The following is a 15132-nucleotide window of genomic DNA, read 5'->3' on the forward strand; positions in this document are numbered from 1 at the left end:
TATGTCTGCAGCGAATGAGAGCAAGCACGCCAGGCTATGTTATTGCAAAGGAGTTGTCGAGTAATACAGAGTACCAGAAGGGACTAAGAATGTGCTGTCGACAGAGTGCCTACCAAGACAACACGCTAAAAATGGGCACTCCCGAGGCCTGAAAAAAGCAAAAACCATAAACAGACTCAAAAGGTAAAGTCCCGACATCTCAGTAAGCAGACTAACAACAGGTCAACGTAAACGTTCCCCGCCAAACGAAACGCACGTGGCGAACTCCCACCCACCGGGTTTGGAAGCAGAGACGAACATCGCTCTACGGCCGAACCCCTTTGCACTGCCTGCACCTCACCCTGCTATCGAAGACCCCGAGCCCACCAGGGCCCCATCTCGGAGCCGAAGGGACTGGTGTACGCACCGACACAAAGCGACGCGCGCTCCTCGCTCCCACGCGGGCGCTCTCCGAACCCCGGCTGGCGCGGCGGAAGTCGGCGGGGCGGCTCCGGCGCGGAGGCGGGCGCGCCGACTGATTGGCCTCGTCAGCTCTCGGGCGCTAATAGGCTGCCTCGGGTCGCCGTCCCTTCGGCCGGCGGCGTAGGTGCCGCCCCCGGGTGTGGCTTGGGCCAGCTACGGACCGCAGCCCCGAGCGCTCGCCCGTTGATAAATGTAAGCCCTTAAAACCGAGTGCCACGTAACTTCTCCACTCGTGAGCGGGGGCCACCCGAGCCCCGAGGGGGGCGTCCCCCCAACAAAACCCACGCTTCAGCTAACCCTGCGAACCAGGGCCCGGACTGACCAGCTCCCACCCAAACTCCCGGGACGCGCCGGCTCGTGAGGAGTCTAGAACACACCAACTTTTGAGAGTAGCTGCCTTAGGACTTCCGGCCTCTGCTCGGATGCAGTGGGAGCTAGGCTCGGTGAAAATGCATTCTCGGTTATTTCAGTAGGGGTGGAGGCAGACAAGTTCATGCCCGGTTGCATCTCCCTAGGAAACAACTTGGCGCCACACGGCAACGCCTAAAGGTTGCTTTTCAAAACATTGCCTCCCTTTGCTTTTTTTCCCTGTAGCATTCGACATCGGACGTTTAGTGGCTATATTAGCCTACTAAATTACCCCAAACCCGGTTGAGGAGTAACAACTGAAGCTGACGCCGTCGCGTCAAGCGAGGTTTCTCGTGTAATGGCGCCTGCGTCAGACACTAACATGGCGGACATGGACGTGCGCGGCGCAAACGTCAGCAGCCTTACCTAAGCCGCTCAGGAACAGCAAAGGAAAACTGAGCCGTGAGCTCTGATTGGCTAGACGGCGAGGCGTGCTTATAAAGACGATTCTGCATCAGCCAATCAAAGAGGCGAGAGACGGAACTGGTCGCAGCACCGCCTCCCGAGGCATGCTGGGAGCCTGGAGGACTAGCGAGGAGGAGTTGAGAGAACGGAGCGGACGCCATGGCGACCAACATCGAGCAGATCTTTAGGTCTTTCGTGGTCAGTAAATTTCGGGAAATTCAACAGGAGCTATCCAGGTAAATGCTTCCCAGACTCGTAAGCTCCCAAGGGGCCGTTAAGGCCCGATGTAGACCTCTGTGACGCCTTTCTTCGGAGGCGCCGTCGTTCTTAAGCTCAGGCCCCGCTGCAGCCCCGCCTGGGCCTGGGATCCATTTTCCGCCGTCCCCTCCCCCACCCTCTCTCTCCTTCTCTGTGAGGAATTTCGCTCCCTCCGAGGTAACCCCACGCTCCCTCATCCAGAACCCGATCGAGGGGTTCTCTCTTCCCTCCCGCTTGGTCGTTTCCTACGTTTTAGCGACTAGTAGGCCTTGGCTGCCCGGCGCCGACGGGCCTACTTCCTCCCTCAGCTCCGCCGCCGCGTTTCCCCTCCCCCCTCCGCTTCCGCGGCTTTCGCCGGTCAGTGCCGATGGCCGGAAAGGGTCTTCAACGGCCGTTTCTTGGGTAATCTTCAGTCCGCTTTGTTATTGTAAGCTTCAGACCGTTTGGGAGTCAGCATTCATTAATTAGATTATTCAGGGCCTTGTGTCTTAGGACTTCCACCCGGCAACATTCTACTTGAAAAGGTTTTCATTAAAGTAGCTTCAGTTTGTTAGCAGTTTTGTCCAAATAATCGATGTGAAGATACTAGGGGACTTTGGGAAACAGTAATTTTTAAATTCTAGCAGGTTGAAAATGGGCTTTGTGTGTAATTGAGTTTTTCGTGCCTCTCTTGCCCCGAGTTGACGTTTGACCAACCCGTTGCTTTCGTTGTCTTTGATACATACACGTTACAGGAATTAACGTGTGGGTGCTACAAAAATGTAAAAGGCTGAGATTTTCGAATAAATAGTTGGTTTATTCCAGAAGGAAAATAGTTACGGTCCTGTTCAGTGGTTGGCTTAATGTTTCTGCTTTCTATCAATTACTTTATTCAAGTACAGGGTGATGTCTTTATTCAAAGACATCTTGAGGTACCAATATTCTGAGTTTAGAGTTTTTAATTTTATTCAAGTTTTTACTTTATTCAAGTACAGGGTGATGTCTTTATTCAAAGACATCTTGAGGTACCGATATTCTGAGTTTAGAGTTTTTTGCTTGTGTGCTTTAAAAATTTATAGAGCAAGAGCAATGTGTACATGTAAACGTTCTAGAATATGTGACTAGGGTCACAACATCTTGGGCCTAGTGGAGATTGAAATAATACTGCTAGAATTATCCAAAGTAGTGTTTTGTCGGGACACAAAATGCCTTAGATGGGAATTGTATCTGTTAATTATATGTTCAATTTTTTTAATGTGCTAGCATTTTTATGTAGGATAATGAGAACACTTGAGCAGAGGGAACGTGAAAGCTAATAGTTGTGTGTGCAGGAAAGTCGTGTTTGTGCAAGGCCTTGGGTTTTTTGTGTAACTATTAAAAACCCATCTTCCTATCAAAATAAATGTATAAAACGTAGAAGATAGTTACAGCAAGAAAATAAAAACCATTTGTTTTTTCAGCGCAAGATACAGAAATAATATATGCTTTTTATCAGTGAATCGTAATTTTTCCATTTTTCACCTTGTATTGTGAGCAAATTTGTCTTACTCCAGTTTTGGGTGTGTGTGAATATTTTTCATGGCTGTATAAAATTCTGTTGTGGAAATATGCTTAGCTTTATTTGAATTGAGATTTTCATTGCATTTTAGTAACTTGATTTGCTTGTTGGCAATCATGCGAACTGCTAAGATGGAATTCATAGTTTACCAATGGATTGACTTATGGAATTTGCCGTTTGTGCTTTGTGAACTTTTCAATTTGTGGTCCTTTGAAGAGAGTAGTTCTAAGTACTCGGGAAAAGTAAAATGAAGTGCTGCAGAATGTTTAACAAGAATATTAGACAAAGCAATTTATTAGTAAGGATGTTTAGCTTTCCCTCAAACTACCTGTAAGGCATTATTGATCTAAAAACGAATTGTGATTTGCCACTTCCCTGATGTCTCACCCCTACCGCTTTTGGTACTGTAGGTAATGAGGCTGATATTTTGAAATAGTAAGGTAACTATTATATGTGTCCAAACAACTGCTGTGGAGAGTGACTCTGTTGGACAGTAGAAGAGGTTTCTAGGTTATAATCTTTATTGGAGGCATTAAGTTTAAGGTTGGTAGTGTTTTAATGATTGTACCACTAAGATTTATATAACTATTAATATATAGCAAGTGTAGAGGATGCTCACCAGCTCCTTCCTGCAAATAGTTCGTGGTATTCAGCCATATTTTTTCTCATTTTCCTTATTTATCAAATCAAGAGTAATATGAGTTTAGTATTTAGGCGTAAATAATTTAAATATTAAGCAGGGCAATATTTGTGAGAACTGTTAGTTTTATTTGATTGTGTTATTAAGCCAAACATTCTTTAGTTAACATTTATTCTTTTCTAGTCATTGAAACTTTTATTGGGTACTGGCGTGTAATTGTTTCAATTAGTTACAATTGAATTAATGAAAATTGGATGGTCAGAATTGACGACTTTTAAACTAGTGTTTTTAAACTACTTTTACCAGTTTATGTAAAAATAACTATACAGCTTAATGTTTCATGTCTGTTACAATGGCAGTGTTATTTCTGTTTATTTTTTACTTTTTGTGTTTTTTTATATAAAAGTTTTCATTTACTCTACATGTGTTTTTTCTTAACTGGATTAAATAACCAGGATTTTTAATAACTGAGTTGTTTCCTAAATGTATTTTTTTAAGCTTTATGATATTATATTGGTAGCTTAAACCAGAACTGAGGTGCAAGGTTATTTTACTCAGTTGTAAGTGGCTAACTTGTGTGTACCAGGATTCTATTTAATTATGATATGTGCGCAGGTGTGGCTTTATTGTGGCCATGTTTTCTATGTAATGCTAGGTAATATATATTTCTTGGATTTGTGATTTGTCTCTTAGTAAGCCTTTTTCCCTAGGAGAAATAACCTAGATAAGCCACAGGCCTCAATAATTTTGGGGAATCTTTTGTTTAAAAAACAAAAAAAAGCTTTAAGTAGAAATAAAATGTACCAGTATTAGTAAATAGTGATGACAGCATTAATGCTGGGATTATCATTGGAAAGAAACACAGGGAGAATGAATTGTGTGGATGTTTTGGTATAAGGTGTTTTAATTGAACTCTGAAGGTTAATTGGCTTTATTACATGATATATTAAATTGTTACTGAATTCTGATAACTCTTCTTGTCAAGTGGAAGGAATGAAGGCCAGTTGAATGGTGAAACCAGTGCACCTATTGAAGGAAACCAGGCAGGTGACTCGTCTGCTTCTGCTAGGAGCCTACCAAATGAAGAAATAGTGCAAAAGATTGAGGAAGTGCTTTCTGGCGTTTTAGATACAGAACTACGATGTAAACCAGGTAAGTTGTAGATTATCAGTGGGCTCAAAAAGTTTGTATTCAGGGTTTTTGTTTTTAACTTTAATCTTAATATTTTTGGACTGCAGGATACTAAAAATAGCCATTAACTGTAAAACTTCAACATATGTGTGTAGTTTGATTCAATGTAGACTGTTTAAATTTTAATCTTTGAAAATACAAGTGGTCTAAGTATGAGCAGTAATGTACTTAGTTGCTTTGATGGTGGATAATAATTTTTGTTTAGTCCAGGATTTTGAGCATAGATTTTTCGATAACATTTATAGCACTTTTGGGGGTGCAGGAGTCTGGGTGAAATCTACACTTGATCTTAGCTAAAAGGCTGAGAAGCGATAGAATCTGAATGAAATCTCTGATAGTGATTTTTAAAACTTATCCTGAGGGTTTTCATATAGACCCCAAGCAAAGAGCTTATCTAGTGTTTTAATCAGCCACAGAAATAGCAGTATCTTCATTTGGTCTTGCACTTGAAATATGTCTTAAATAAACAGTATGATTTGAAAAGCATTGGCGTTAGCTGTGGTTAGGATCATGGCTTTAAAGCAGCGGTTCTCAACCTGTAGTTCCCGACCCTTTGGGGGGGAGGGTGTGTTGAACAGACCCTTTCACAGGGGTCGCCCTATTCATAACAGTAGCAAAATTACAGTTATAAAGTAGCAACGAAACTAATTTTATGATGGGGGGGTCACCACAACATGAACCGTATTAAAAGGTCGTGGCATTAGGAAGATTGAGAACCACTGCTTTAAAGATACAAATTTTGGCATTGTAAACTATAATTTAGAGACAGTGACTAATTTTTCACCTTTTCCTGTGCTGATTTATTTTTTCTGTGGACCTCATGGCATGGATTTCTGATTAGCTTTTTCTGGGATGAATGGGATCTTTCTAATTTGAAATTAAATCCCATCTGGTTGTTAAATGCATTATATACCACATTCTCATGTTCATATGCAAATTGAAATAATTATGTCTGTGCATCTAAGAATTCTTTTTGCAAAATCACTTTTTAAAATGGAAACTTAGTGCTCGCTTCGGCAGCACATATACTAAAATGGAAACTTAAAAAATCTTTGGTAGTTTTAGAAGAGTATTTGGGGAAACATTTTAAAATTGGAGTGTAAATGGGTATGGGTATGCTTTAAAAGTTTGAGGTTTATATTAGGTTTATAGTGAAAATGTGTGCTATATGATAACAATCACATTTAATATGAGCTTACATTTGCTGAGAGCCAGGCTTTTTTCCCCCAGTCTATTTTATGTTCTGGTTCATTTAGTTTTCTAACTATAGGAGGTACAGAGAATCAGTAATTTGCTTAGACTTAGTAAGTGGATTGATTCTGGATCCAAAGTGTTCAGTCTATTGCAGTCCCTATTGCATGCTGCTTTCTGTATATGAGATTGTTGAATAATTGCAAAAATTACTTGATTTTGCTCTTTTAGCTGGAGCTCTAGTGACATAAAGGGCTGCTGACCTCAAGGTCAGCAGTTCAAAACCACCAGCCATTCGTCGGGAGAAAGGGCTTTCTACCCTTTAAAGAGTTCTAGTCTTAAAAACTTTAAAGGGAAGTTCTACCCTGCCCTATAGGGTTGTTGGGAGTCAGCATTAACTTTGAGGGTCTAAGAGTGGTTTAATTTTTAGTGCCATATTTAAGAGTAATTTCTTGAAATTGACACAGTAAGATTAGATGGCTGGAAGATGAGATGTTTGGGTGCAATAACTTTGTATTGTGCTGTGAGCTGAACGGTCTGCAGTTCAAAATGATCAGCTGCACCGTGGGAGAAAGACTGGACTTTTAGTCCAGTAAAGAGTTAGTCTCGGAAACTCAAAGGAGCAGTTCTATGACCTGGTAGCAGTGAGTTTGGTTTGCCTTTGGAAATGAATATTAACGATTTGAAAAAAGTGTGGTGGCCATTTGAATTTAATCAATTCCACTGAATTATACCTATAGTAATTTTTGAATTGTTATGTGTTGCTCTACATTTTCACCAAAAAATATTGAAAATTAATTCAGCTATTACCATAGGGTTGTTATGAATCAGAATCGATCTGGTTTGGTTAGGGTTTTTTGTTGTTAAGATTTTTAACGTAGGTTTTAGTTCTACAAAGGAGTTACTGGGAAAGTGGCAGTCCAGATTACTTAGCTTGTGGAAATAGTTTATAATGCAAGGCTTTAAAAGTTTTATGGGAAAATGGAATTAAAAAGCATGGACTGTTCAAGTTCTTACATTTTTGTGTTTTGTTAGCACGTTTGAATATATGTAGTATATGTACATATTTTGTTAGTATGATGAAGTGTCATGCTATGGCATTTTAACATGCTTTATGTATATTTCTTCTGAGTACTTTGAGGATGTCTGACAAAATTAATTTCTCTTGATTTCAGACTTGAAGGAGGCCTCCAGAAAAAGTAGGTGTGTGTCAGTACAAACAGATCCTACTGATGAAGAAGTTCCCGCCAAAAAGTCAAAGAAGCACAAAAAGCACAAAAATAAAAAGAAGAAAAAGAAGAAAGAAAAGGAGAAAAAATACAAAAGACAGCCCGAAGAATCTGAGGCAAAGCTGAAATCTCATGATATAGAATCTGATTCCTTTTTGAAATTTGATTCTGAGCCTTCAGCAATGGGACTGGCGCATCCTATAAGAGAGCTTGGCTTGCCCGAGACCAGTGATTCCCCTTCAGTTGCTCCAGAACCTTCTCTGATAGCTATGGAGGTATCTGAGCCCCACAACCTAGAAACACTGAAGCAAGCTACAAAACCTGCAGAACTGTCCATAGCATCTACATCAGTAATCTCAGAGCAGTCAGAGCATTCTGTGACAGTGACGCTGGAACCATACATGACAAAGATGGTGGATTCCTTCGCAACAGCATCAGTGCCTACTACAACACTAGTGCTGAAGTCATCTGACCCAGTTGTAACAATGTCCGCGGAGTATCAGATGAAGTCTGTGCTCACATCTTGGGAAAGCACATCTCCAGAGCCATCGAAAATAATGTTGGTAGAGCCTCCAGTAGCAAAAGTGCTAGAACCAACAGAAACCGTTGTGGAATCCTCAGAGACACCTGCTGAGGTGTACCCTGAGCCAAGCACATCAACAACATTGGATTTTCCAGAGTCGTCCGGACCTGAAGTGCTAAGATTGCCAGAGCAGCCTGTAGAAGCATCCATGGAGATCGCTGAATCACCTATGACAAGACCGAAGGAGTTGCTGGAGCTGCCTAAGACCGCAGCGTTGGAGCTGCCGGAGTCGTCGTTGGTGGCCTCAGCAATGGAGTTGCCGGGGCCACCTGCGACCTCCATGCCGGAGTTGCAGGGGCACCCTGTGACTCCAGTACTGGAGTTGCCGGGGCCCTCTGCTACTCCGGTGGCGGAGTTGCCGGGGCCCCCTTCTACCCCAGTGCCCGAGTTGCCAGGGCCCCCAGCGACTGTAGTATCTGAGTTGCCGGGGCCCTCTGTGACACCAGTGCCACAGTTGCTGCAGGAATTGCCAGGGCTCCCAGCATCATCTGTGGGGTTGGAGCCACCACAGGAGGTGCCAGAGCCACCTGTGATGGCACAGGAGTTGCCCGGGCTGCCTGTGGTGACAGCGGCAACGGAGTTGCCAGGGCAGCCTGTGGTAACAGTAGCGATGGAGTTGACCGAACAACCTGTGACGACGACAGAGTTGGAGCAGCCTATGGGGATGACAACGATGGAACATCCTGGACAGCCTGAGGTGACAACGGCAACAGGGTTGCTGGGGCAGTCAGAGGCAACAATGGTGCTGGAGTTGCCAGGACAGTCAGTGGCGACAACAGCGCTGGAGTTGCCTGGGCAGCCTTCGGTGACTGGGGTGCCAGAGTTGCCAGGGCTGCCTTCGGCAACTAGGGCACTGGAGTTGTCGGGGCAGCCTGTGGCAACTGGGGCACTAGACTTGTCTGGGCAGCTCATGGCAGCTGGGGCACTAGAGTTCTCGGGGCAGTCTGGGGCAGCTGGAGCACTGGAGCTGTTGGGGCAGCCTCTGGCAACAGGGGTGCTGGAGTTGCCTGGGCAGCCTGGGGCGCCAGAGTTGCCTGGGCAGCCTGTGGCAACTGTGGCGCTGGAGATTTCTGTTCAGTCTGTGGTGACAACATCGGAGCTGTCAACGATGACCGTGTCGCAGTCCCTGGAGGTGCCCTCGACGACAGCGCTGGAATCCTATAATACGGTAGCACAGGAGCTGCCTACTACATTAGTGGGGGAGACTTCTGTAACAGTAGGAGTGGATCCCTTGATGACCCAAGAATCCCATATGTTAGCCTCTAACACCATGGAGACCCATATGTTAGCATCCAACACCATGGACTCCCAGATGCTAGCGTCCAACACCATGGATTCCCAGATGCTAGCATCCAACACCATGGACTCCCAGATGTTAGCTTCTAGCACCATGGACTCCCAAATGTTAGCTACCAGCTCCATGGACTCCCAGATGTTAGCTACTAGCTCCATGGATTCCCAGATGTTAGCAACTAGCACCATGGACTCCCAGATGTTAGCAACCAGTTCCATGGACTCTCAGATGTTAGCAACCAGCTCCATGGACTCTCAGATGTTAGCAACCAGCTCCATGGATTCCCAGATGCTAGCGACCAGCTCCATGGACTCCCAGATGTTAGCAACTAGCTCTATGGACTCCCAGATGTTAGCAACCAGCACAATGGACTCCCAGATGTTAGCTACTAGTTCTATGGACTCTCAGATGTTAGCATCTGGTACTATGGACTCTCAAATGTTAGCTTCCGGCACAATGGATGCCCAGATGTTAGCATCTGGTACCATGGATGCCCAGATGTTAGCATCTAGTTCACAAGATTCTGCTATGTTGGATTCAAAATCTCCTGATCCATATAGGTTAGCTCAGGATCCTTACAGATTAGCTCAGGATCCCTATAGGTTAGGTCATGACCCTTACAGGCTAGGTCATGATGCCTACAGGTTAGGACAGGACCCTTACAGATTAGGCCATGATCCCTACAGACTAACTCCTGATCCTTACAGAATGTCACCTAGGCCCTATAGGATAGCACCCAGATCCTATAGAATAGCACCCAGGCCATATAGATTAGCACCTAGACCCCTGATGCTAGCATCTAGACGGTCTATGATGATGTCCTATGCTGCAGAACGCTCCATGATGTCATCTTATGAACGCTCTATGATGTCTTATGAGCGGTCGATGATGTCCCCAATGGCTGAGCGCTCCATGATGTCAGCTTACGAGCGCTCTATGATGTCAGCCTATGAACGCTCTATGATGTCCCCTATGGCTGAACGCTCTATGATGTCAGCATACGAACGTTCCATGATGTCAGCTTATGAACGTTCCATGATGTCCCCAATGGCTGATCGATCTATGATGTCCATGGGTGCTGACCGGTCTATGATGTCATCGTATTCTGCTGCTGACCGGTCTATGATGTCATCGTACTCTGCAGCTGACCGATCTATGATGTCATCTTATACTACTGATCGCTCAATGATGTCAATGGCTGATTCTTATACTGATGCGTATGCTGACACATATACAGAGGCATATATGGTGCCACCTTTGCCTCCTGAAGAACCACCTACAATGCCACCATTGCCACCTGAGGAGCCACCAATGACACCACCATTGCCTCCTGAGGAACCACCAGAGGGTACTACATTACCCACAGATCAGTCAGAATTAACAGCTGAAAATGCATGGCCTACTGAGGTGCCAGCATTGTCTCCTGAAGAATCGGTGTCATTGCCTGAACCTACAATGAGTCAGAGTGAGATTTCAGAGCCTTTGGCAGTGTCTGCTAGTTACTCTGTGTCAGCATCAGAGTCCTCAATGTTAGTAGCAGAACCTGTTGTGACTGTCCCAGAACCACCACCAGAGCCAGAGTCTTCAGTTACATCTATAGCTGTGCAGTCTGCTGTGGTAGTAGAACATGAAATTATTCCAGAGACATCAGTGACTTGTATGGCAACTGAAACTCCCATAGTGTCAGCTGAACCAGCTATGTTAACATCAGAGCCTCCGATTATGTCAGAGACAGCAGAAACCTTTGAGTCCATGAGCACTGCAGGACATGCTTCAGAAATATGCGTGCCCATCTTGCAGTCAACTGTAACTATTCCAGAGTCTGCACAGAGCACTCAAGAGCTACCAGCTATGCCTGTCACCGAGCTGCCAGCCATGTCAGTCCCAGAGTCAATGGCGGTGGCTGTTCGGGAGCCACTGGCGGTGGCAGTCCCAGAGCCGCTGGCTGTTTCGGAGGTGCTTGTGGTGGCTGTCCCAGAGCCGCCGGCTATGACTGACCCAGAGCATGTTGCTATTTCTGTGCCAGTGGTTTCTGCCCTGGAGCCAACTGTGTCTATGGTGGAACCAGCAGTGTCGGTTCTTCAGCCTGCCATGATTGTTTCAGAACCAACTGTTTCTGTTCAAGAATCCACTCTGGCTGTTTCAGAGCCTTCTGTTACTGTCTCAGAGCAAACTCAAGTGATATCAACGAAACTGGTTTTAGAAACTACGTCAATGATACTGGAGTCTAGTGTTATGTCCTCAACACACATTATAAAGGGAATGAATTTAATATCCAGCAATTCTAATCTTGCCCCAGAGATTGGCATGCAGGGGATTACCATGTATGCAGGTGAAGAGTCACATGCTGAAGGACACCTGAAGAGTGACACTTATGGAAGTGAACATGGTATGGGTATAGACCTTAATATAAATAATTTAATTAGAAGTGAGATGGAACATACAACAGTGTCTGCTGCCAGCACTGGTAGTGAAATTGGGGAAGAGAAAATTTCACCTGTCAATGAGACTGAGCAATGCACAGTATTGGTTGCCTGCCCTGGTGTTAGTGAAGCTGATGTAAGAACGCTATCTTCTGATCCTCTTGAACATGATGCAAAGGCAACTAGTAAGGGTATTGAATTTGCCACAACATCTGCTTTCAGTTCAGACAATAAATATGATGTGGAAGTATCTGTAACTACTCAAGATAGTGAACATGACATGGTAATTTCCACCAGCCCTAGTGGTGGTAGTGAAGCTGACATAGAGGGACCTTTGCTTGCTAAAGACTTTCATCTTGAGTTACCTACTAATAACTTTGCTAGTGAGGATGCAGAAAGACCATTACCTATGCCAGAGAGTGACCAGACAATGACAGTGGATCTTAACCCTAAAGAAAATAGTGAAGAAAAAGAAGTACCGCTTCCCGCAAAAGAGATACTGCCCAATTCAGGATTTCCTACCAATATTGAGGATATTAATGAAGCAGATTTAGTGAGACCATTACTTCCTAAGGACATGGAACGTCTTACAAACCTTAGGGCTGCTATTGAAGGACCTTTACTTGCAAGTGAAGTTGAACGTGACAGATCTGTTGCCAGTCCAGTTGGTGTAGCAGAAAGAGCTTCAGAATCCTCTTCAGAGGAAAAAGATGATTATGAAATTTTTGTTAAAGTAAAGGACACACATGAAAAGAGCAAGAAAAAGAACCGTGACAAAGGTGACAAAGATAAGAAAAAAGACTCTTCATTAAGATCTCGAAGTAAGCGGTCCAAGTCTTCTGAACACAAATCACGTAAGCGTACCAGCGAATCTCGTTCTAGGGCAAGGAAGAGATCATCTAAGTCCAAGTCTCATCGCTCTCAGACACGTTCACGGTCACGGTCAAGACGCAGGAGGAGGAGCAGCAGGTCAAGATCCAAGTCTAGAAGGCGATCAGTATCAAAAGAAAAGCGCAAAAGATCTCCAAAGCACAGATCCAAGTCCAGGGAAAGAAAAAGAAAAAGGTCAAGCTCTAGGGATAACCGAAAAACCATTAGAGCTCGAAGTCGAACCCCAAGCCGGCGAAGTCGGAGCCATACACCCAGTCGACGAAGAAGGTCTAGATCTGTGGGGAGGAGGAGAAGTTTTAGCAGCACCCCCAGCCGCCGGAGTCGCACCCCCAGCCGCCGGAGTCGCACCCCCAGCCGCAGGAGTCGCACCCCTAGCCGCAGGAGCCGTACCCCCAGCCGCAGGAGCCGCACCCCCAGCCGCAGGAGAAGATCAAGATCTGTGGTAAGAAGACGAAGCTTCAGTATATCACCAGTCAGATTAAGACGTTCACGAACACCCTTGAGGAGAAGGTTTAGCAGATCTCCCATCCGTCGTAAAAGATCCAGGTCTTCTGAACGAGGCAGATCCCCTAAACGCTTGACAGATTTGGGTAAGCCTTTTTTTTTTTTTTTAATTGATGGTAAAGTGGAGAATGATTAAACTTGTTGAGAACCGCTGGTCTAGATGGATTAATTGACTATTATTAAATGTTCATAATTAAGAATGAAAGGTAAAATAAAAGTTCAGTAGATTAAAAACCAGGCATTCTTCCAAATGAAGCCTAAAATTTAATTTTTCTTAGCAACGTCTTAATATTACGAGATTTAGAACTGTTAAATGATTGTAAAGGTATTTCTGAATAGGAAAGTTTGCATGTGGGTGTAGTTAACTCGGTGGGTAGTAACTAGAGAAGCAAAATGGAATTAGGGGTATGTAATCACCTAAAGCATATTTTCTGATTGTAAATAGCATGCAAAGATGATTAAAACTCGAGGCCCATTGTGAGAATCAGCAAAAGATTTCTGAGTTCAAGGCACTGTGCAGAGGAATAGTGTAATTCTTCAAATGGTTACTAGAGGAATTGAAGATTTAAATGTATGAAACTACCCAAAAAGCAGAATGTGGTGATAAGTGGGTAATCTGAAGAGTGCAGTATAGAAGAAAGCCTTGATGTCTACTACTTAGATGAGTTGGAGCTTGGATGGGACTCAGTGTGATTAAGGTACTGTCAAAGATAGGAGAGTCCCGTATATACTCAAGTATTAGCCGAGTTTTTCAGCACATTTTTAATGCAGTTTTGGTGGTAAAATTGGGTTCCTCTGCTGATGTTTTTTCCCCGGCTTATACTTGATTATATATGGTAATTTCCTCCAGTAGGTGGAATAAGGACATTATGGATAAAGACCTAAGTTTGGAAAGTAAATTAGACTTTTGCAGGTGTGTGTCTTAGTGTATGGCACAGTGAGTAGTAGTACAGTGTAGAAGTTAGCTGTTTTGTGTGGTATTTGAGTGGGAAGCTCATTGCAAACTTTAATAGGGAACCACTTAGTAATGAGCCAGAGTGATGTGATCAGAAGTATACATTGGGACAGAAATTGAAACTTAATACTGAAAAAATTGGGGGTAATGCAAAATGTACATACAGGTTATAGGAAAACGTTTTCTTGTATATTTTTTTCTCTTAATAGATAAGGCTCAATTACTTGAAATAGCCAAAGCCAATGCAGCTGCCATGTGTGCTAAGGCTGGTGTTCCTTTGCCACCAAACCTAAAACCTGCACCTCCACCTTCAATAGAAGAGAAAGTTGCTAAAAAGTCAGGAGGAGCTACTATAGAAGAACTAACTGAGGTAAGCTAGAGACAATTTGTTATCGTTCTTAAATGGATTATTCCAGTGATGTTGACTCTGGAGCGTGCCAAAACCCGAATTGTGGGCTGAACTGATAATGGCTGGCACCGAGTGGCCAAAACCCGAAATACAGCTGTGGCAGCGGCAGAAACTCTGTTTAGCAGGCCATTATCCGGGATGGCTAAGCTCCGCTAGCTAAAAGTTACTTCCCATTACTTTTGCTTTCCAGTTTTAGAAGCCAAACTGACTGAGGAGTGGAACGGTTCGTTTGAATGGAGGAGGTGTTGAGTGAGCAACACGCAGAAGCTCGCCTACAGTTTCGTTTCCATTCACGACGTGTTCACTGATCGCCACGAGTGTACTGCATATACGCAAAGACACAGACAATCTTCAGAAATGATCTTTGGCCACCGGAGCTTGGAAATTAATGAGAATAGCTGGCCATTGCCTGAAAGGAACTTCTTTCGCATCAACATTTCGGGTTCTGGCTGTTTGGTACCAGCCATTGGCGATAATGGCCGGCCATTATCAGTTCTTCCTGCGATTCGGGTTTTGGCAGTAACATGTATTTTAAACACACTTATTTTGTTTTTAAAAATTTGATCTTTTCAATTGAGGCTTTTTGGGGTTGGGGGGGTGCTTTGTTGTATTATTGGCTTTGGGGGTGTGTGTGTGCTGAAATATTGCTGCTAGGATCCAGAAATACCATACTGTTTCATATATTGAAACTTGTAACTTGCTATTGGCTAGCCTTATGCCAGCCTGCCCCTGTCAGTACTTTGTTCCCCTTG

At 44.1% G+C, this 15132-nt stretch overlaps 2 protein-coding genes across 11 annotated transcripts in view; one reads left to right on the forward strand and one right to left on the reverse strand.

Annotated features, from left to right (window-relative positions):
• Positions 1-461, reverse strand: part of GART (phosphoribosylglycinamide formyltransferase, phosphoribosylglycinamide synthetase, phosphoribosylaminoimidazole synthetase) — a 32735-nt gene extending 32274 nt beyond the window's left edge. The window contains exon 1 of one of the 3 annotated variants that reach the window (XM_045284653.1): positions 407-461. The gene's annotated coding sequence lies outside the window, so the exon portion shown is untranslated. The other 2 variants (XM_045284654.1, XM_045284655.1) reach the window with 2 other exon arrangements.
• A 919-nt stretch (positions 462-1380) lies between these two features.
• Positions 1381-15132, forward strand: part of SON (SON DNA and RNA binding protein) — a 32575-nt gene continuing 18823 nt past the window's right edge. For 2 of the 8 annotated variants that reach the window (XM_045284443.1, XM_045284445.1), the window contains exons 1-4: positions 1385-1511; positions 4696-4862; positions 7268-13102; positions 14181-14341. In XM_045284443.1, the coding sequence (XP_045140378.1) occupies positions 1435-1511; positions 4696-4862; positions 7268-13102; positions 14181-14341 (6240 nt within the window). In that variant the 5' untranslated portion in view covers positions 1385-1434. Of the gene's footprint in view, positions 1512-4695; positions 4863-7267; positions 13103-14180; positions 14342-14570; positions 15127-15132 lie in introns of those variants that run through there. The other 6 variants (XM_045284444.1, XM_030888702.2, XM_045284448.1 and 3 more) reach the window with 5 other exon arrangements.

The sequence above is a fragment of the Echinops telfairi genome, unplaced genomic scaffold (assembly GCF_000313985.2).
Source record: "Echinops telfairi isolate 266 unplaced genomic scaffold, ASM31398v2 ScPeMD7_7469;HRSCAF=8507_0, whole genome shotgun sequence".
Taxonomy (NCBI): domain Eukaryota; kingdom Metazoa; phylum Chordata; class Mammalia; order Afrosoricida; family Tenrecidae; genus Echinops; species Echinops telfairi.